Below are 23,792 nucleotides of genomic sequence, written 5' to 3' on the forward strand. Positions count from 1 at the left end.
TTAAACTTTCAGATAGTTATTGTGAATTATGGATGTTGCCCAGTATGAAGATTTTCTGACTTTCTTGCGAAGCAAGTCGTTATCTCAATCTGAATGGATGTATCCATCATTTGTTCGGTCATCTGAGGAGCGACGAGCTTATCGGGACAAAGCGGAGCATATGGTACTGGGAACAAAGAATGTGGGGACTTCAGAGTTGGCTGTAAATCGGGAGGTGTTGATGTACAAAGTGGAAGTGAAGGTGGGCAGCGAGATGCAAGTTCAGGAGAAGGAAATTCCAACTCAGCAGATGGTGTCTCAGGAGTTGGCTTCGCTTCATGTCGGGTTTAGTGCTTCTGCAAAGCACATTACTCGTGTGAGGTCACAAGTTGATCGCCTGAAAGCTGCTGGGTTCTTCTTTCCACGGTCGATGGGGGGATTGCAGGCCGCTGTTGAGAGGTAATTGCATATATTTATAATATTTATTGATATTTTTATTTGTTTTTCTTTAGTTTGTTACATGTATTATTAATTGTGGAGTGGTGTATGCTTATTGTTTAGAGCTAGTCGTGAGTGTGTGCCATGTTTTGTGTAGAAGATGCACGGCAAAGAGGTGCATTGCACTTTTTTCCGTGCAAATCTGCGTGCAAACGTGTGTGCCGAATTGGGGTACGAGTTTTACAATGACATTTATGCTGAAAATGTGGACATAGTGTCATTTAAAACTCCAAAGTTGCTTGGTGCGGCTAGTGTGAGGGCCGAAGTTTATGGTCTGTGTGCTCTCAGTGCTCTGTACTACACTTTAACTGGTCGGAAATCAGGTGTTTGTTGTGTTTTGTCGCAATTTTCACTAAGTTTATTACTTTAATTCACATTTGTTTGGTTTGTTGCAGACAAGAAGGTTGCCAAGCATAATGTTCGCGCTCTACGCTTGGCTATTGTGGCCAAGATGCGTTCGCCTGGATTCTCTGAGCTTGTAAAGGACCAGTTAGGGTACTTTGTGTCGGAGTATGAGATTGCTGAGAGTGAAGATAATGGGTCGTTGGCCGAGTTCTGGGTAAAGTTTCATTGTAATTATTGTTAATTTTGATATGTGCATGTGTAGGTAGGTACTCTTTGAGGTTTTGTTGTTTAGTTTGTCGGTATGGCTTCTTTCCTGGGATGCAACGTCAATATTTATTGGCAGTATACTGAGGAAATGGGGGCGGCTGGGTGTGTTACAGGCATTCAATCAATGCTAAAACCACCGCTCCTGCTGTACTGATTCAGTGCATCGGGAAATTCATCGACAATGAGTATCGGTACCATTGCGAGCCAATCGTAGACTTTCCAAAGTGAGTATTTAACTGTTTTTGTGAAGATTTATCGTGTTTTTTATATAAATTTGAGGCTTTTCGTGTATTATATTGACATTTAAACAGGTTGGACGATGCTGAGCGGTACGTGACTCGTTCTACTAGGACAAGGGGTCCGTCCGGTCAGTGTACTAGTGGTCGTGGTACCGTAGCTGATGATAGCGCCGATGAGAATTGACTAGTGTCGGTGCAATTATATTCATCATGTAGTTTAGTTTCATCTATAGGTGAGTTTTTACTTATTATTTGTCAATTGTAGCTTTGTTAATTGGATTAGAGTGTTGGAACTAGCAGCTGTGAAGTGTATGAGCATGTGGTAACATTTTAATTGCAGTGTGTGACTTTATAATGAAATATTTGTGAAAGTGAAATTTTGGTGACATAACGACTTTTTTGATTTTTGGGCATTAACTTTAATTTACTTGTCAATTATTGATCATAGACTGGTTCTAATGGTTCTAGATACTTAATCTGGTTGTTAGCAGCACTTGTGTGTAATTTGACCTGGTTTGGAAGAGTATTTGGTACTAATTTTCACATGTAATTTCTTCGTAATTTTGGTCATTTTTCCGCATCAAGGCTAGTGTGGCAAATATGTGAATTTTTCAATTTTTATTGAACTTTGAGCAAGTTTATTGGCTTGGCCCACTCAGTAGACATCGGTGGGGAATAACTATGCAATAAATTTAGGTTTTTGGGCACTTTTTGGTCAACTTTTTTACTAATGTCTGAAAAACCGAAAAATGCGAAAAATTGAGGGCTCCATCGTCACTCAATTTTTAAATTGCTCCGATTGGGCTCAAAATTGGTAGGTCGTTTCAGTGGCTTAAAAAACCCTGCAGCGCAAAAATTTGGCGCAATTTAAGCATTTTTCGCAAAGTTATGATTGTTTTCGTGATCTGAACCTGGCTATTTTTGAATCATGAAATTTCGGTCTGAATAAGTCGTCACTGTTCATACATTATCGGTATTGAATGGTTAAAATGGTAATGTCTGTGCTTGGTATTAATGTATATTAGTGAATTATAGGGTTTGAAGCTATTTATCGGGTCAGAACATTGATTTTTACGTCCAAAATGCTAATTTTCAGGCATGATTTTTTCCACTAATTGAGCTTCGTCGAGACCTGTGTCAGTCTGGTGATTCTCTAGTGGCCTAAATCAGGTGCTAACTGTTAGTGCTGATGTCTATGGGTATCAGAGGTAGCATTTTGGGAGGTTTGGAGTTGATTAACTTAGGTTTTATACCAGATTTTCTGTGAAATTTACTGAATTTTTACTTGTGATGCGTCATGTTTTGTGCATAAGTTGACATAGATTGAAGATGATTGATTTTTGGCGGTAATTGTGGGTCATACTAGTGAGTACTATGTTGGTGGCAGCTTTTGGTGTGGTTTAATGCATGATTTGACTATAATATGTTGAGTTTTTCACTTTAGAATTTCAGACCAAATTTTGTGAAATATTTGCAATTTTCGATTTTTTCACTTTTTTCAACATTTATGAATTTCTATGCGATTTTATTGGTTGATTAGGCTTGGACAACTACTAGGGAGACTGAATATTGAATATGGGCTAATAATTCGGCTATTTGATACTATTTTTATAGTCTAATTTTGGCTCTGTTTTGGCAAATTTGAGAAGAGTTTGGTTGGCTTCAGTTTTTTACTATTATTTCAACATTTTACTTAACAATTTTCAATATTTTTGATATGAGCGTGTAGAGCTTGAGCATACGAATGTTTTAAGCTAATAATATCAGGTTTTCAATCGGAGATTTTCAATATCAGGCAGATTCGGGTATTAAGATGCATTTTTGATCACTTTTACTTGAAATTACACTCGATTTTTTGTGATTTTCGTTACTTTGGCAGTCTTTTCTCAGCTTGTATTGGCACTAGGGGGCTGGGAGTGCATATTCTGAGAGATATAGATGTGGGAGTGCTGATGGTATGGTTAATTTTTGGCAGAAGTTAATATTTTTGACTCTAATGGGAAATAACTGGATTTTTCCTGACAAAATTATGGCGTTTTGAGAGCTTATTTGGGTTTAAGTCTTCATGGTTGATACTGGGATGAGATGGGACTGGTTTTTATGGTACTACAAAGCTAGTGGGGGGTTGTAGGGGGTATAGGTGGCTTCAATCGGGTCATGTGGGAGATAAAATGACAAAATTTTTGAAGCAGTGAATTGAAGCAGAAGCGCAATTTTCGTTTTTTCATCATTTTTCAACATATACTTGGAAATATTGGGTTTTAACGGCTGTTTGAGGTTGTACCATGTGAGTGGCAGCTGGGAGTAGCTGCTGGAGGCATTTGGGACAGTTTTTGGCATATTTTTGGGGTATAATTTACACTACATTTTAATCAATTTTAGCACACTTTGGTAGGGTTCGGTATTTTTGTCATAACTCAACTTTTATTGATTTCTGACGGGATTTTTGGGTACTGGGATGTCAAGCGTGAGCAGTAGAATGGTCTAGGGCTATAAAATGGGTCAATTGGAGGTTTTTTGTGGTAGTTATGATTGAATTCGAGCGGATTCGAAAAGTGTCGAAAATTGAGGGCTCCAGCGTCACTCAATTTTTAAAGTTCTCCAAATCGCTTCAAAATTTGCATGTCGGTTCCTCGGCTTGAAAAATGCTGCAGCGCAAAAATTTGGGACGATCGGGGCATTTTTCACAATTTTATGACTATTTTTCTGAAGTGAACCTAGGATTTTCGGAAGGGTCAATTTTAGGCTAAGTTTTTGGTACTTAGAACTGGTCGAATGGAGTCAATAATGGCTGGAATCGCTTCTACTGGATGAGGGCTTTTCAGAACAATAGGTTAATCCAGGCTCGAACAAGTATTTTTGGAGATATATCAAAATAACTGGATTTTGAGGTCAAAATTTTTCGAATTTTTGGCGATTTTTGGACTTTAGGGCTAAGTTGCTCAGGCTTGTTGGGCTTTTGGGGCAAATGAAGGGTACTGCTAGACTGTACTGGGTCTGTACATGCTAATGGATATAGATGGTTATGGGTAGAGGGTCGAAGACTTGACATATAAGCTCAAAAATGATGTTAAAATCTAATTTATCATAGCCACTGGCGAGTTTTGGAAGGCTTAAGTGTGTAATTCCTGCATCTATTACTATTTCTCTCAGTTCATAGAGACTTGCTAATTTTGATTCGTAAGTGGGTTTGTGGTAGTATCTGAATTTGGTAACTAAACTGAAGATATAACGTTCAGAAATGGGGTCGAAGTAGATTAAAACTGAGCCAATATCAGGTGGATATCTAAGTCTAATTGCACTTGGGGCTGCTGGGTACCAGCTTTTGACTTGTCGGGCTAATCCCTTTGCCATTGCAAGGTCTGCTGATATACAGTGTGCAAAAGAGTGTGGGGAATGTAAGATATCTGTTGGAGAACTTAGATATGTTGCATTTATTTCTTGACTAAAATGGTTTAAATTTTGATTAGATGAGCCTGGTGAAGATTTTTTTGATTGAGATCTAGTTACTGGTTTATTTGCTGAACTGCTGGGTTTTCTCCCTGAATATTTTGCTATACTTGCTCGAACTTGATCTAGTTTTGTCTCTCTGCTTGGTGTATTTGACTGTTGTGCTGCTTGTGCTGATGCTTTTATTGCTTCACGTTTTTCTTCTTGTTCCAGTCTGGCACGTGCATTTTTTGGTCTAGGACTGCCTGATCTTCTAACTTGGTTGGTTAGGTAAGGGTTTGTTCTATATTCTTTATGCAACATTATTTCTCTATCAAATTTAAATCCGCGTACATTTTTTCGCCGTTGGTAGTCTAGTGGTTTGAATGCACTTTTCTCTGGTTTTCGTTTAGGATTATAAGGTCGCGCTCTTATTTTTCTATCAGTTAAAGCAAATTGCTCTTCGTGTGTTTCTGGAGGCGATTCAATATCAAATGGTACTATTGACGGCTGTGGCTGTTGAGCTGGTAGAAACATTTCATCGTCTGATGAGGATGATACAAGAGGAACACGAACTTCTGGTTCTTGCTGTCTAATTTCGTTAGCAATTAACGGATTAACGGGTATTCGGGCAATTTGTTCTGCTTCCAGGTTCAGGTCAGCTAAATTTTCATCTGAACTGCTATTTTCATCAAATAATTTTGGGATTGCTTCGTCTGAACTTGAGGAATCAAATACTGGAAGATGGACTGGGGCAGTTCGTGATCTAACTGCTGGTGCTACTACCCTTGTTGGGGCCGGTGGGGCTGCTGGAGGTGCTGCTACTGCTGGTCTTGCTAATGGTCCACCTAGGGGGACATTTATGGTCACTCTGACTGGATCTTGTTTCACTTTCTTGGATTGTTGTATCTCTGTTTCTTGCTCATTGATTAATTCTGGGATATGTTTATCAAATAGGTCAGGTTCCATCTGTTGTCTTCTCGACGGATCAGGTTGAAAGTTTACAGGATTGATTACTTCGAGATCTTCAGGAGGTTCACTTGGTTTAATTAGCTTCAGTCTGATGCGATGAACACATTGGGTGTAGTTCGTATTTACTTTTCTAATGATGTAATTAGAATCAGTAAGGGCTTTTTCCACTTTATATAGCGGGAGCCATTTCTGTACTTGGGAAGCTATTACTGTTGATTGTTCTAGTAGCTTAGGATTCAAAAGTAAACAGAATGATTTCTCCGGAATTGGTTTCGCTGAAGCTTTTTGATCATAATACTTCTTGTACTTCAGGTAAGCAGTCGTTAATTTTTCTTTGTTTTCTCCATACTTTTGCATCATGGCGTCTTGCAGTTCATTAACAAAATCAGAATTTACTGCTACTGCATCCATTACTTTTCTGGAGAACCGTATGTCAAGGGGTTTTATGGGTTCTCTGCCATGGAATAAAGTTGAAGGACAACAATTTGTTGCTGAATGATATGAAGTATTATGAATAAAGGTTGCAAGAGGAACATATTTATGCCAGTCTTTCCATTGTTCTTCTGTATTAAGTTTCAGAATTCGTTTCAGTGGTCCGTGAGATCGTTCTACTGCTCCAATAGTCTGAGGGTGCTTTAGTGAGGCATGTTTTAACTTTACTTCTAGTGAACTCGCTAATTCTGACATTAATTCAGAAGTAAAGTTAGTTCCTAAGTCACTAAGTATTGTTTGAGGAATGTAGCTGTGTTGGAAGAACACCTTTACTAGTTCTCGGGCTACTGTGTCGGCATATCCATTTGTTAATGGAACTGCGAATAGGTACTTTGTGAAGACATCTATTGCACTCAAAACATACTTATACTGCGATGACTTTAGGGGGCCTACTAAATCAATTTGGAGCATATCTCCTGGATATGATTGTAGTGAACTGACTGGTTGTAACTTTGGTGTAATATGGCTTTTTGGTACTCTGTTCAATTGTAGACAAGTAAGGCAGTTTTTGATGAAGCTAATGAATTGATCGGTGAAACCTGGATAATAAAATCGCTTTCTAAATTCCTGAATCGTTGCTTTGGTGCCTAAGTGACCTGCTGTTTGTGAATTATGGAGCCTGTATATAGTCTCTTTCCACAAATGCTTAGGTACACAGAATTGTTTATGAAGTACTTTTCCAGTATCATCATAAAAATTCCGGTATAAGACATTCCCTTCAAGAATTAATCTGTTTAAGTGTTTGTGATACTTCTTTAAACTTGTTGTAGCATACTTTAAGTCTGGTTGTTGATTATTTTGTTGAATCCACCTTATTACTGTTCTAATATCTGTGTCTTTTTGCTGTTCTTCTGCTAAATCAAGACTAATTAAGTTGTCTGTAAGGTCTGGAAACTCATCTAATGGATTTGGGTACTCAATTGAATTTATTTCTGTTTTTCTTTTTAGTTTAAATAGCCCTTGAATTTCTGTTACTGGTAAGTTACTTTGACGTTTTTTGTAGTCTTCATAATATCCAAATTTTTTGAGAAAATTAACCTCTTCATTATTTATTTCGTCACTAAAGTTTTCAGTATCAAATAATACGTTCAGTTCAATATCAGGATTTTGTGCTTCAGTATCTATTTCTATTTCTCTGACTGGAATTCTATCTGTTAACTTTAAAGACATTTTTGCTGTTTTGTCATTATCCGTTCGGGAGAGGAAGTCTGCGGCATAATTAGCGCGTCCTGGAATGTGAGCAATTACTATGTTAAAGGCGAGTATTCTGTCTAAACAATTCCAAAGTGATGGCGGTATTACTTTTGACTGGAAGAATTGTGTGAGGCTTTTGTTGTCAGTTAATATTATTACTTGTTTGCTTGATCCCCAAATGTAGTGTGAGAAGTAGTCCAGCGCGTAGTACAAAGCTAGGAACTCTTTGTAGTAAATTGAGAACTTAAATTGCGTAGCATTAAACAAATGCGATCCAAACGATACGGGAGCGTATGTTTTCTTTTCTTTCTTTCCTGTTTCGTTTACGTAGTCTTCCACCATTAGTACAAAACCTGCACCGTGGTAACTAGCGTCACAAAGAATTACATACTGTAGACCTGGTTTTGGCAATCGCAATGTTACATTTGTTGCTTCCATTAGATCCTTCTTTATTACTTCTAATGCTTTTACATGTTCTTCTGTGGTTTCTATTACTGCATCCTTCTTCAGGAGCTTGTAAAATGACATTAGTTTTTCACCTAAGTTAGGAATGTAATTTCGGAAGAATTGCGTGAAGCCGATTAATCGTTTTACTTGTTTTGTTGTTTTCGTTATTTTAAATTTATCAAGAAATTTCGTTATTTTTGATTTTTTTGGTGATATTCCTTCTGCACTGATGTTATTTCCGGGGAATTTCATTGTGTCAGTTGCTATTTCACACTTTTCGGGTGACAATTTTAATCCAGATTGACGTATACACGTAAAAATTTCTCGTAAAGAGGGTACCAATTGTTCAAAATTTGTTACTGCATTTCCAATATCATCCATAAACTGGGTACAATTTCCTGAAGCTAAGCATGGGTCCAAGTAATGTCTAATAAAGGAACTAAATCCTGTTACTGACTTATTCAATCCTTGTGCAAGACATTTATATGCATAGGTTCTCGAAGCAAAGTTAAATGCTAGCAGTTGCACTGATAAATCATCTGCCATTTGCACACAGTGGTATGCTTGAGAACAGTCAAGTTTCGTAAACAATTTTTTTCCGGCAAAGTAGTTGATTGCGTCACTCATGTTTGAAATCGCGAAATTCGTATTCACGTAGTCATTTTTCAACAAGTGGTTTACTTTTCTCAAGTCAATTAATAGCCTAAGTCTTCCTGAATTCTTTCGTTGTGCGAAAAGTGGACTACTATATCTTGATTGAGACAAAGTTGTTATCAGTCCGTAATAATGCATTAATGCTAGTTCTACTTGTAGCTCATTTCTCAAATGGACAGGTGTTGGAGGACCTTGTTCATAAATTGGTATACTTCTTTCTGGAGTTAACTTTATTTTTAAGTCTGTGTTATATCCAACGTCAAATCTGTGTTTCGCAAAAATATCACTGAATTCGACTAGTAGTTCACCTACTACTGCTTTTTGCTCATCATTATGGGCTGATTTTTCCCACGGAAACTTGCTCAAAAATGTTATTTTATCCTGATTATTACCCTTTGGATCTAATTTCTCCATTTCTTGCAGTTTTAGCAGTTGCTCATAGATATCTCTCTGCAAGGGCGACAAGTTTGTCGGATCTGGGCACGTTTCAGGCGTTGGGAACCATAGTTTTTCATATTCTGGTGCTGGTTTCGCTGGTTGAGCCATTCTTTTTGGGGTGTCTGTAACTTGAATTAGTTGATTTATTTCTGTTAAATAATTTTCGCTCATTTTTGCTACATTAATTAATTGAGGATCTACTTCTAACAACTTTTCAGCTTGGTCTGATGTTAAGAATGAGAATTTGGCTATTTCTTCTCCCTTATTTATGGTAATTGGGTGATCAGTAATGTTCAGGACGTAGATGTAGAGAATGTTATTTTCAGCAACTTTACTTAAAGAGGATGTTAATATTACTTCACTGTCTTTTTCAAAGATTTCATTTGGAATTATTACCCCACAGAGGTCAGTGAATGATTCTAGTTTATCATAAAGCTTGCATTCTAATACTGCTTGTTGATTTGGCTGTAAGACTTGCTTTTTCTGTGTATAAACTCCGAATTTTTTACGTTTTACAACTCTTCTGGGTTGCTTTTCTGGCTTTATTTCATTTATTTGTAGTGTTTGATCAGGGAATTTAATGTAACTTTGTCCTGGGCAGATGCTAACTTTATGTTTAACGAAGAATGGGTTGCCTAGGATTACGGGAGTTGTGACAATTAATACAAGGAAATCTTCTGTAAATGTTTGTGTGCCCAATTTAAATGTAATTTTAATTGCTTTATCAATTTTAACTATGTTGCCGTTTGCCATTTTAACTTTATCTAGATCAGGTTTTTCTATTTCTGTTATTGAGTTAATATTTGTGTTTATTATTTCCTTGTAGAATTCACGACTTATCACATTTGCAAATGCTCCTGTATCGACTAGTGCGCGTCTTTCTAATTCTCCATTAAATTTAGGACTTTAACATAGGACAATGTTCTGCCTAAAAGTGGGACAATGCTGAATAATTGCTGAACATGTGGTGTTGGCTTTGGTGCGGATTGAGGTACTTGTGTTGGGAGTTGCACAGAATTATTAACTTTACTTTTATTATTATTACTTTTGCGTTTTCTACGCTTTTTGTTACTTTTGTTATAAACTGGCTCTATTACTTTATCTAAACTAGGACTAGACGTGCTTTCGTTATAATGGTTAACTGAGTTTTTATAATTTTTATTTTGTTTTTTAAAGTTGGGTGGTTTTTTTGTTGATTAAATGGAAAATTCATACCTCTAATATTTCTGCTTTGGAGTGCACCAGCACGACTAAATTCTTTTGCTTTTTGCATACCATATCGGTCTTGTGCTGGACTATCGTAAACTCTACCCTGTCTAAGAAGGTTTTGGGGGGTATTTTTTGTTGGGAACCGATAAACTGGTCTATTAACATAAGCTGGATGAACAAATGGTCCAATAATTACGAGTTTGTGGCTGTTCGTTATAATGAAACGGTCTAGGGGCATTAAATTGTGGTCTAAACTCTCGGTAATTATTAGCACGAGGGGCATACTGTTGCTGGGGCCGATAATTTTGCTGAAACTGACGATAATTAGGCTGATATTGACGGTAATTTGGTCGATAATTCTGATATTGAGGGCGGAAATTTTGTCTATAACTTTGTTTGTAGACTTGTTGAGGGTAATGTGGTGTGAATGTGTTTACTGGGCCTTGTTCTGATGGCTCATTTTTAGGTGCTGTTCTCTGCTCAAGTTTCTGCTGATGTTCTTTTTGATTATTTGAAATAACAGTTATTGCTTTTAACATTTTATCAGTGTTTGTTTCCGTTATTTCATTAAATCCGTCGTCGAAGTACTCTTCTCTGTTGCACATCTCCCTTATTGCAATTTGTTGGCTAGCTAAGATGCATAATTGATCAATGGTATCTGTATCTGGCCTTTCTATGAGCTTAGGCTTAAGCCAGTTTGGCATAGACTTAATGAAAAAACGCTTTATTTGCTCGTTTTTTCGACTTTCTGACATTTCAATGGCAGATTCTCTCGCTGCTGTCTCTCTTTCGAATCTACGGGCTTCAGCATCACCTCCTCCTGCTGCCGCTACTACTATTTCAGGTGCTGGATATGCTTTATTGGCTTCAGTTCTTAACTTTACTAAGAAATTTTTAACAGTGTCTGTTTTTGGATTTAACTTTTGATTCTCTAACTTTATAATTCTGATCTCTCTCAAGTCATCCTGCGTGAATCTATTTCTTAGAGCTGTTATACTGTCTTTGAAGACTAGTCTGGTAGCCTCTGGTAGGGTTAAGAAGTATCGTAAAGCGTCTCCTTTTAAATGTAATTGCAAAAAGTTCGCTTGTTGTGCGTTTGCGATTGCTGCGACTCCGATTGCACCTGTTATTAATTGTTCAAACTCGTTAAAATTGTCCGTTTCGGATCCGGAAAAGGGCGTGATGTTGATCTGCGCGTGTGCCATTTCGCTTTTTACCTGATTAGATTATATACTTTTCGTTCAATCAGTCTTACTTTCGTTCTAAAGTATTAAATAGCACACTTAACTTAACTTAATGGAGAGATTAAGGGGTTTTAAGAGATGAAAACAGTTAAATGAATAGCACAAGAATATCAGAAAAGAAACTACTGAAACCATTCGTTCAGAAAGTAATAAAGATGGGCTGCTTATAAACCTATTCCTAAAGCTCCGGTCGAATCGTCATACTTATATCGTTGAAGCCGTATGGGCCGCCGAAGTCTCACCTCTAAAGAGTGCCCCTTAGTTTTGGAAAATTCGTGGGGACCACGACCGCACAGGCCTTGTGGAAGCTGCACTCAGATAGGCAACAGCATAATGACCGAAGTCACTGTTTGATTCATTAACCTCCGGAGCTGGGCGGGGAAATAAAATATAATTGTTTTTTTTATTTTTTGTTTAAACTTTGTTTTGCCCTCTTTTTAGTTAATAATTAAGTGATGGTTTCAGTAATTTATTATTCTGATGTTATCTGGTAATCAGTGATGAGGTTGTCAAGGTTAATGTCTCTGTCAGATTAAAGTTTGTTACGAATAAGGCCAAATTTGCGAGCTTTTTGATTTAGACTTTTTGCTGTCCAATAGATTGCAACACGTTTATCATCTTTATCTAGCACATAAATAACGATAGACTTATAAAATGAAGAGGAAAAAGCGGTTACTATCTGAGCTTGCGTTTTACTGTTGTTTTGAGTATATTTAATGTGGTTTCCTTCAATATAATCAACAAAATTGGGGGAAGAGCGACAATTATTAATAGCGGGGAGAATTTGTTCTTTATAAATTGACATAAATAAAGCACCAAAATTAATTTTACAAATTCATTTACTCACAATATATTCGTTTGCAAATACCCTGTGTTGTTTTTGTCCGTTGTGGCAGCTGTGGTTGAGTTTGTTCCAGTTATTGTCCACTCAAACACTTTTGTATTACTGTTACACTTAGTCCACAGAGACACAAACACAGTTTCCACCCATTCTTTCCTTTGTTACTGCTTTTTGTGTTATCATCTTGCTCGGAAAGGAAGTGCTGGACGTGGTTCTGGATGATTGGAGGCTCTTAAGGTAATGGAGAAGAAGAGAAGAAAGAAAACAACAGAATAAAGAAAGGAAATATCGAAAATATCAAGGAATTAATCGAATTATCGGTCCGTTAAACTGGAAAACAGTTAATAACTCCTGTCACCATGTTACGCACTGATTTTAGTAGTGTTCCTCGTGGTGTTATTGAGGTTTATATGAGGAGTAATTAACTTGAATTATTGCCATTTTACAAGGACTTATTTTGATGTTTCACAGTACGATTTTTAGCAGATATATTTTGAATAAAATTAGCTAGTAATAGCCTTTTATTGAGCGGTTCGGATGCGTGATATATCCACTAGTTTGCCTTGCATTTTAGTGCTAAGTTAGTCGCTATTTCTTCTGTAACTCAGTTTACCAAACTTGGAGGTTTTCAAGAGAATTTCCGGTTCAATCTTTAATTATTTTTAGCAAGAATTATTTAATAATTTTAACAAGAAGTTTCTCAAGTTTATCAAGTTTTATAAGATGATAGGCAACTGATTGTCAGGCTGGTTCTCCGGTGTTCTGGTGATAGTGGGTTCCGCAGGGTTGTGCCTTGAGTTGTATTGGTCCTTCGCAAATATTTACTGATTTTCAAGTTGGGCAATTTCCGGCTTTTGTACGTCTCTTGATGTTTGTTAAGTACATATACAATTCCGTATTAGCACCTACTTTATCAGAATAATTACTTCACCAAGTACATAATCTCTCATGAAGTTATTTACTGATTATGTGAATTTATCTTCAAGAAACTCAAAAAAGTAAATATTGAGGCTTTTAGGCACTTGCTATGTTTGCTAGTAAAACTGTCAATCTGCGGTTGTTTTTCGTAAACATAAACAAATTAGAGGTTACAGGCCTAGATGGAAATACTGGCTATATATGGCCTTGAAACTAACTGAATATGAACTAATTTATAGCACTCATTTATGGATATTTAAAGGAAAATCATCACGTAACTATGAGGGACGAAATAGGGGCGTGACAGCTAGCTTACGAAAAAACCTCCAATTTGAAGATCAGATTAGCATTTTTAATGAAGAGGAGGAAGAATTAATTTCTCAACCAACGAATTAATATCAAATAAATACAAAATAGAGGACAGATAACGGAGCAATATTGCTCACTAGGGTTCTTCCCGAAGGAACATAATGATGTTTTCCGTACAGTTTTATAGTAAGAAAAATATTGGTGGTATGCTGTTTTTAGCAAACAGTGTGTGGATTTGACCTGCTGCGTGCGAATGGCAAGTCATTCATTTGTGACGTGAATGGATTCAGTTTTGTGAAGAACAACTCGAAGTACTACGACGACTGTGCCAAAATACTCAGGTAATTATTCACCCAATTTTTTTATAACTTTATCTGCGTAAAATTAGCTGAATTGCGCAATTTGCTTAAATTTTGCGCAGAGGAGATTTTTCGCGTTATATCTTCAGGATAGTGGCAGGATAACTTAAACTGCTGTCAAGAATTTTATGCATATGTCGTTGTTTATGATCTTGTACCTTTCTTGGTCACAAGATATTAATTGTGAGCGATATTATCAGACAAGCTCTAGTTAGGAACGGGAAATTCCGGATCTTTTCTGTGCTGTATAGTACGGTTCTACAGAAGGGAAGGGTAACAAATTGCTATATGCTCTTATATCAAAAGTGGGATAGTTTTTCATATCGAACAATCTCATTACTATTAATCCAACGGAAAAATATTTGACAAATTACTATAGAAAAGACTATTTTCTTACTTTAGAAATTTGACGTTCTGTACAAATCTATGATTGGATTCACAGGTGAACGAAGGAATCGAGACGTTGTTTTGTTTCTGAGTGAAAACCATCGGCGTAATCTTTCTGATAAGTCAATATCATCCAATTGTATTTTCCGGATTTAGAAAAGGCATTTGAATTGGATGATATTGCCATCGAAAGCTTCCTTAAAAAAGAACTGAACGAATATCTTTTTTGGGAAAGAATTTTGGAAGGACCCAAGAGTAACTGAAATGAAAGATGACATTGAGAGCATTAGATTTTAATTTTTATTTTTGATCCTCATGATGTACATATAAAATTGTGAAGACATTTTATTCTCACATTTTAGGCCATTTATTAGCCTAATTGTTGTGATAAACTTATTAAATAGAGAACGAAGATGTCAGAGTCAAATGAAAAAGAACAGATGCCAGGAATTAGATACCATGACCAAACACCAGTTGCGAAAGCTGACAACAAGCGATTGCGAAGTGCCTTCAGTCCAACTGACGATAATGATAACAATGATGAACTAAAAAATACAATTCAAGAAGCCGTTGCTTCAGCGATCCCGGGTATTGTGAAAATAATAGAAGAGCAGATAATACAAAGCATCCAATCAGCGATAGATGAAAGGCTGAATAAAGCAAAAGATGAGATAAAGAAGGAAGTCAATGAATCGATTTACTATGCTGAAGAAAGGTGCAATCTAAAAGCCAAATGTGAGAGCGAGCTTCTTGAATCTTACAACCGTCGCGAAAATGTTCGCATAATTGGATTACCCGAAGAAGTGTCAGATGACCCAGAAAAGAAGAATGATGAGGACTACGATAGGACGAGTGAAAAAGTTGTCGATTTTGGTTCAGCTCTGGAGTCGAGCATAACATCGGATGATATCTCAATAGCTCACCGGCTCCCAAATTTCAATGGGCAACGACCTCGTCATGTGATTGTTCGTTTCACCAGACGGGTAGCAAAAATCAATTTATTGAAGAGTAAGAAAAACGCAGCAAACTTTGATCAGTTGAAACATGTAAGAATTTTCGAAGATATGACTGCACCTAGATTAAAGTTCTTCAATCTCATGAAAGAGGACAGGAGAATTGAGAAAGTGTGGTCTAGAGAAGGAACTATTCATTATATTAAAAACGATGCTGCTGACAATAAAGTGTATAAGATTCATTCCTTATATGATGGTGGTCAGAAGTTAGGTTATGATTTTTATACTGTCCAAAGGTGCTTTAATTCGTCTGAGTCTAGAGTTTTTACTGAAACAAGTAAAGAAAGTGGATCATAATTTTGAAAAAGAAAATGGTGCTACAAAAAGTTCTTTAAATACTATTTCAATTCTTCATTTAAATGTAAGATCTATCTAGCCACACTTTGATAAGTTGGAAGCACTAGTACTTGGTCTTGAGTCTCCACCAGAAGTTTTATGTTTAACAGAAACTTGGCTAAATGAAAACGATAATTTTAATGGATATTTGATCAATGGCTACAACCAATTCTTTGTAAAAAACCGAGATTCCGGTCGTGGTGGTGGTGTTATGATTCAAGTTAAAAGCAACTGTAGCTTGATAAAAATTTTTGACCTCAACTTTGAGGAGGCTATTTTTTCGGAAATATCAAAAGATGGTTATAACTTTAAAGTGGGGGTTCTTTATAATAAACCAAGAACCAATAAAAAAGATTTCCTAGAGAAATTTGATTGTTTCCTGGAGCGAAATTCTACCTGCCATACTCCAGTGATCATCTGTGGCGATTTCAATATAAATGTTTTGGAAGATAACTTAATTACAAAAAATTATCAGAACGCTATCGAATCAAACGGGTACTATTTGAGTCCAAAAGAGCCTACACGAGTGACACATTCTGCCTCTACATGTATAGACCATTTCGTGTACCAAAATATTGATGTAGATACGACTGAAGTACTGGAATATGAAGATTTATCTGATCATTTTCCTGTTTCTCTGAGATGGAGAATAAAAACTGAAACCAAACCACCACGGCCTGTTTCTTTTAGAGATACTTCTTTTCTGAAAAACCCTAAAACAGTATCAGACTTTAAATCCAGTTTACTGCAACGCTTAGGAGAATGCTTTGATGAAACTGCTAATGTCAATGATGATTTTAATCTGTTCGCCAATATATTTGCCAATGTTCTTGATGAAGTAGCCCCCATAATAAACTGTTCAAAAGCCACAACATCGCAACCAAAATGGTTTAATACCAAGTTAAAAAATCTAAGATCTCGGAAAAACAAGGCACACAAAAAGTGGAAACAAAATAAAGACCCCTTGATTTTAAAGAAATTTAAGGATCTACGTAATCATTTTAAAAGCAATTTAGTTAAGACAAAACAGCAATTTTACTGGAGGAAGTTTGATTCATGTATTGGGGACTCAAGTCAGACGTATAAGCTTTTAAACGATATAAGTGGCAAGCATCTCAGTTCTTCGATCCTGCCTGCCCTCGACTCTTGTATAGAAAACTCGGCACCTGAGATTGCCGAAAGTTTCAATAAATACTTCAACACAATTGCCCAAGAAGTCACCAAAACAATTGAACCCACCAATCTGCCAAAGGTACCGAAAGTTGAAAAGTCAACGTTTCTGTATGATGAAAGTGAAAGTGAATTCAAATCAATTATTGATAATTTGGACAATAAATCTTCTTCAGGGGATGACTATATCAGCAACTTAATTATAAAAGCCTCATCTGATGCGGTGATTCCCTATCTGACTTATTTGGTAAATCTCTCATTTCAAACCGGCGAATTCCCCGAAGAGCTGCGTAAAGCGAAAGTTCTTCCACTTCATAAGGATGGACCTAAAACTTGTGAAAATAATTACAGGCCAATATCACTACTTATAGTTTGGAGTAAAATTTTTGAGAGGGCAATGTATGTAAGAATGTATGACTATCTTGAGCAGTTTTCTTTATTGTACCCCAAGCAATATGGTTTTCGATCGAAGCATTGTACCATTGATGCATTAGTGGAACTTGTTGAAAATATGAAAGTGAAGAATAAAAATATTATCAGCTTTTTCCTTGATCTACGAAAAGCTTTTGTTACTCTAGACCATTCCATCCTGCTTTATAAACTATAAAGCTATGGATTTAGAGGGCAATGCTTGAAATGGTTACAGTCTTACCTTTCGAATCGGATCCAAAGGGTAGAAGTTAATAATATATCCTCTTCTTGGCAAAGTATAAATTGCGGTGTTCCACAAGGATCTATTCTTGGACCACTATTGTTTCTGATATACATAAATGACTTGCCATTTTCCTGTAAATCCCTACAAGTTTTACTATTTGCTGATGACACTAACCTAACTGCAATCAACAATGACGTGAAACGTATAAAAGAGGACCTCTGTAACCTCAATGTTTGGCTAAATGCCAATAAGCTTGCAATTAACTTAACAAAAACTGTACAAATGAATTTAAAACCTAGTGCTTCCAACTCTGCTTTCAGCTTAAATCAAACTGTGATAAATTGTAAGCCTGTGTGTAAATATTTAGGTATTTATATTGATAATAAACTTTCGTTCCATTCACATGTTGATTATGTTACAAAGAGACTCGGTAAGCATTGTGGTATCATTTCGAAATTGAGGCACTACGTGCCCCGGTTTCAATTAATAAACTATTATCGTAGCAATGTTGCACCCATTATACAATATGGTATACTTGTATATGGTTGTTGTAGCTACAGTAGGCTAAATCCTATTTTCTCGCTGCAGAAAAAGATTCTAAAATTTGTCTATTTTCGTAACAGACGGGATCATTGCAATGATATCTTCTTTTCAAATGAAATTTTAACAGTATATGAGTTACATGTATATGAATTGCTTAAATTCGTATTACGATCGGCTGCTGGATTGCTTCAACAAATATTTCCCAGCAATTTATTCAAAATGAAAGAAATCAAAAGATGCACCTGGTCTTCATCAAATCAGGTTTTATCTGAACCCATTGCTAGGACCAAAATAGAGAGGTTTTCTATAAAATACAGGGCCTCGAAACTCTTCAATCTCCTGCAAACCAACAATGTGTTGCCAGAAAATATTAGTAAGTGTAATGCAAAAGAAATTAAAAAAATTTATCATGAAATCAAAAAAACGTACCTTTTACAAAACCAGGATTCGGTGAAACATTTTTAATTTTTAGGAACTCAATATCTCAACCCGCTTGGCTGCATGCTACAGGACATCCAATTTTAGGCCCTGATTCTGGGTGAAAAGTTTGACCCCTCTAGCTCTTCTAGAATGCGAGATAATGCATTTTTTGTTATTTTTGTAAAAATTAAAAAATTTCTAAAAAGACTTAAAAAAATTTTAATCTTAATAATTTTAAAAAAAAATTTTTTTCTCTCCCTCGCTCTTCATACTTTAGAATGGATAAGTAGTCAATGCCTCTTGAGTCTATTGTATCAAAAAGCTTACCTGGAAAGATAGACAACATTTAATTTGCAGATTTTTGGAAATTAAAATATTTTTAATTTTTGAGTTTTTTTTGTGTTTTCGTTTTTAATATTTCGTGAATAGCCACGGGTAGGACAAGGCGGATCGAATGATCCCGTTACCTATCCTTTCCGAGTCTCATTAACTTGTGCTGTGTTAATTTTACGTTTTTACTGAGATTCTGATAAATAAATTCTTTCTTTCTTTCTTATTTTTTACTAATGTAAGGTCAAATTTTTAGTTAAGTAATTTAATGATTTTATAATTTTACATATGTTATATTCTTAACTTTACATTGCCTCTTTTACTATTTGCATTTTATTCTTATGTGTATCAGAGGAAATTAACAATGCTCTGTTTTATTTGATACAGTAGATCATAAAATTTTAGTGAAAATTTTTGATTATGGCCTCAGGTATGTTTCAGTAGGTCCCGTTTTCAATCTACGTTATTTGTGACCATTTAAGTGTACACGGGGGCTCAATTTTCAGGGGTTATCTCTGTCATAGATTTTATTAATAATGGGGTACCTCAAGGCTCAGTACTAGGTCATCTGTTATTCATTTCATATGTAAATGACCTGACTATAACAATTGGATACGAATACTCTTCCGATCACAACGGACGTGATTCGTTTCGGTGATGCTACTGTGACTGAAACTCTTGAGAAACGTGTCCGGACAAAACAGTCCCAAATTGCAAAATATTACTGAGAAAACATGAGTCTGAACCAACAAAATGATGGTTAAGGAAAAATAAACATTCAGAATATCGAAAAGAAAACAATGTCGTTCAGGTATTTCGCTGTTATACTTGAAATAAGAACGTTATTTTTTGCAAATGAAGAGACATTTCTGCTCGCGAAGTAAAAAGAAAATATTGGCTGTTTCAGCAAGAGAGATTCATATGTGAAGTCTTGAAGTTATTAATAAGATCTTAAGAGGAATGTAGCTCAAGTTATTTTTCTTTTATAACGCAAAATATTGGAGTATATTTGAAAGAGACAGTTTCACCTGAGAATCTTTTTTGGGGTATTCGTTAACTTTAGCACTTTTAGAACTTTGTTTTGTCCATGTGGTCAAAGGTACGAGAGATCGGAAAGCAAACAGTTACTGCCACAAGACAGGGAATTATTTTTTAAGTCTGCTCTATCAGAAAATCAAATGTTTGTTATCTAAAACTGTAACCTAAAATCTTCATATTTAATACTGTTTTCGATGCTTTAAAATAACAGACGGCACTTAGTTTCTGTCAAAAAAGGCACGTGAGAACGGATCCAATAGAGATCTAAAAAGTACCCTTTTTCTGTTTTATTTTGACTGTACATACTTCTGTTGGCAATAAATAACCCTTCAATATTCGATTAACGCAACAGAAGTGATTCAAAACTTTAAATCTGCTCAGTCGAGGCGTCTTCATACAGGCTTCTCAAGCCTTTGATGTCCTTGCAAGTACATTGTTTATGTTCTTGAAAGTAATTTGTTATTAGAAAATTAACAATTTATTAATTTCTTAGAGTTTTATTGATGTCCTAAAATTTAATGTTTGATTGCTATCTGCTCTAGTACAATTCTGCTGAAACACATGGCCCCTGACTTCAACATCCCTCTGCACTTGACAGTACTGAATGAAGAGATACCGGTGGTACCCACTACTAGAGGAACCATGATGGAACTGAGGTGTGTGATTGGGGTGTTGAGACATGGAGACAGACAACCCAAACAGAAGATGAAAATGGAGGTACTCTATATACAACATGACATAATAATCTAAGCGCGTTGAGGGATGTGGGTGTCTCGTATCACAGTAGTTTACAGATGTCAGAAGGGTTTCCCGCTTTTTCACCCCTATTTGTTTAACCCCTCTATCATATAAAAAAAGAAAAACATTGTTAATTTCTTTGAGTATGAATTATAAAATACAGAACATAGTTTAAAGGCAATGTAGTGTTACGAAGTATAAATGAAACAAACGTCACATATTGTGAAAGTTTAAAATTGTATTAAATTTACAATGTGCTAAAATATCGACAAATTAAGAGATGAATTATAATTGAGAAAAATTTTTAAAAAATGCCAATTCTACAATTAACATTTTCGAGAAAAGAGAAAATTTTAAAAAATGCTACTCCTCCAATTAACATTTCATAGAAGACTAAATGACGCCCTAAAACTAAATCAAATTAAGATTGAACTTGAAAGATTTGAGATTAGAATTCAATTCAAAATCCGTTGGGTCTTTTAGAAACTCAATCCAGAAATGATTTTTTATTGTAGTTTTGAGAGCCCGCTTTTTAGGGATATTTCGCCTCAAGGTGAGAGGCAAATCGCTATACCAGTCAATTGCTTTTTTGAAAAACAATTGACCCCAATTTAATCTTTCATATAATTGGTACTATTACAAGTGATAATGGATTTTTTTTAAAAAGAAGTGCTTTTAAAAGGTCTTCTTAAAGGTTTCGATTTGACCCTATTAACTTTACGTAATGATAAGATATCATTCAAGCTTTGGTTTCAAAATGTTATTAAATTTTTATTTAACTTTTTTAAACTTCAACTTTTTTAAACTACCAGAATGATTATTTAAGATAATATCTAGCTAGCGCATTTGGCCTTGCCTCAGCGGCCCGTGGTTCTTATATAAAACTATCACAACCGAAGATGGGATTAAGTCATCTGCTAAAGTATGATAAACTTACTTGAACTACCGAGTGCTAATTTGTAATCGTGTTATTGAACGAAAAGATCAAAGAGAATAAATTTGGGGTATAATGACACTTTGGGTATTTTGGCATTTGGGTAAATTTTTATGGGTTTCCGGAATATTAGCCGACGTGAAAATTAGCCGAAAAAGTCAAAAGAAGGAAAGTTAGAAGAATTAATTGCATGAGATAATTGCGGTAAGCAAATATAAGTGGGACGCGCAATTATCTAATTCGCTTAAACGTGAAATTAACGTTTTTGGCCATGCCAAGCGGGCCACGGCCGGTGCCCGGGCAACAGATCGAAAGGACAGCAGATCGCAAACAGTAAAATTTGGACAATAGATCGAAAATACATCTCTATTGTTATTGGTTGAAATTAAGTGTTATTTGCAAGATGGCATATAATTACCAGATCTGGCTATGCCTCGCGACACATGGCCATGCCTTAGCGACCCGTGGGACTTGATATGAATCCCTCAAACCCTAACAAAATATGACAACAGAACATTTTATGTTGCCGTGTAATAAATGAGCGCTTAAATCTGATTGGCCAATACGCAACTTGAATAATTTAATTTTCGATCTATTGCCCCAGTTTTCGCTTTTGATCTGTTGTCTTTCGATCTATTATCCTAGCACCGCCACGGCCATGCCTCAGCGGCTTATGGGACTTGATATGAACCTATCACAACCGAACAAAATATCGCGACAAAAATTGTTATTCTCACAATAACATTTGCGCGTTCTCAAATCTGATTGGTTAATATCTCATTTTCGGCAAATATGCAGTTCGACTAATTTTCTTTTCGGCTAATATTCACGGCACAATTTTTATGTAACCGTTAGTCTTTACGCTACTGAAGGCTTATTAGACGAAGTCAATTCAAAACGTATTCGGAAAAGGCCCCTACGAAAAAAAAAACTTAATTTTATATTAAATAAAGAAGCCCCTATGGAAAACCCTCAACGAATTTAACCCCCGCTTGACAACTAAAGAGCTACGCGTTTGTGACCAAAACTCAATGTAAAGATGAGGATATTTCCGTGGGGGTTTATTTCTATACCCAAATCGAAAAGCACTGATTTTTTGCTGCTCAATTTATAAATTTAAATCGCACTGATGTAGTCAATAAAGAACTATTGAAACTCTGACTTGGCCTTTTTCAGTTTAAAATTGCTTGTTTTTTTAAAATCAAAATTCAAAGAATTCGGAAATGAACTAGGCGCAAAGATATCAAGAATAAGCTCGCCTGCTTGATTTTAATTTGTAGTGAGGTCCTATTGCAATTCTGTATGATGAAATATTTACTTCAATTGCAGTTTATTAATTTTCGTTTTAATTTTATTGGTTTTCTGGCACTGGGATGTGCTAGTAGCTTCAGTTGAGCGAGATTGAGAGTCTCCGTCTTAAGTCACATTAGTTTAAAAAAATTCAAGGGTAAAAAATTTTAATTTGACAAAACAGTTGGTTAGAGAACTCATGGTCGAAAGCAGTTCTAAGTTTAGTTGATTCTCAGAAAGTTTTATTACGATCAGGTTTGTACCCACAAATCACCATGGTACCCACGCAGTTGAGTCTTTGCTTTTCATTTGTTCACATCAACCCACACAATCGGGTCCTCAAAATTTTGTTCTCATCAACCCACACAATCGAGTTGAAAACAGTGATTAGTGTCCCCACTCATTGGGTAAGGTTTGTTCACAGCATCACATGTTTCTTCAGGTGTTCCACCAGTCTTTCATCGACTTATTCGTGAAGTTCGGAGGCTCTTTCACAGTTGGGACAAAGAGCAAGATCAAACTGAAGCAGCCGAGAGAGTTGCAGGCTATTCTGGACACTGTTCTGAGTCTACTTGAGGCATCCGAGGAACAGATCACGAACAACAAAGACAGCCAACTCAGAGAGAATCTACACAAACTGGAACAGCTCAAAAGTGTCCTCCAAATGTAAGTTATGCCGCATCTTTTCAGCTTGTACCCCCAGGGATCTTTTCCGTTTGTGCCCCCCCCCTCCAGTACTTTATGCCCCCCCCCGTTACAGAGCACGTGCCATTACATAGTAAGAACATCATGTAAAAATATGGCACGTGCGTCTGGTGGGTTGCAAATAATATGCATCCACTAAGCTGGGGGCACAAACGGGAAAGATCCCAGAAAAGATCCACCCCCTGCTTACTGCGTGCATAATATTTGATTTGCGCACGTGTTATATTATCACATGATGATTTGATATGTAATGGCACGTTTTCCAACCTGGGGAGGGGGCATAACTTACTGCGGGGGGGGGGGGGGGGGGTCATCTACTTACCATTTCAAACATCTCTGTGAAAATTCACGAGACCAATAAAGTCTGCGTGAGACTAAATCCAGCGCTCAAAATTTGAC

General features: G+C 36.2%; 2 protein-coding genes across 5 annotated transcripts in view; both read left to right on the plus strand.

The window, feature by feature from the left end:
- The window catches only part of LOC142343261 (uncharacterized), a 158,683-nt gene that overhangs the window by 52,757 nt on the left and 82,134 nt on the right, over positions 1-23,792 (plus strand). For all 4 annotated transcript variants that reach the window (XM_075395050.1, XM_075395049.1, XM_075395051.1 and 1 more), the window contains exons 11-13: positions 13,695-13,816; positions 20,269-20,443; positions 23,131-23,354. In XM_075395050.1, coding sequence (XP_075251165.1) covers positions 13,695-13,816; positions 20,269-20,443; positions 23,131-23,354 — 521 coding nt within the window. The remainder of the gene's footprint in view (positions 1-13,694; positions 13,817-20,268; positions 20,444-23,130; positions 23,355-23,792) is intronic.
- LOC142343262 (uncharacterized) overlaps positions 14,596-23,792 on the plus strand; it is a 225,840-nt gene continuing 216,643 nt past the window's right edge. The window contains exon 1 of the mRNA XM_075395052.1: positions 14,596-14,623. The gene's annotated coding sequence lies outside the window, so the exon portion shown is untranslated. The remainder of the gene's footprint in view (positions 14,624-23,792) is intronic.

Source organism: Convolutriloba macropyga, chromosome 7 (assembly GCF_964194025.1).
Source record: "Convolutriloba macropyga chromosome 7, txConMacr16.3, whole genome shotgun sequence".
Lineage (NCBI taxonomy): Eukaryota > Metazoa > Xenacoelomorpha > Acoela > Convolutidae > Convolutriloba > Convolutriloba macropyga.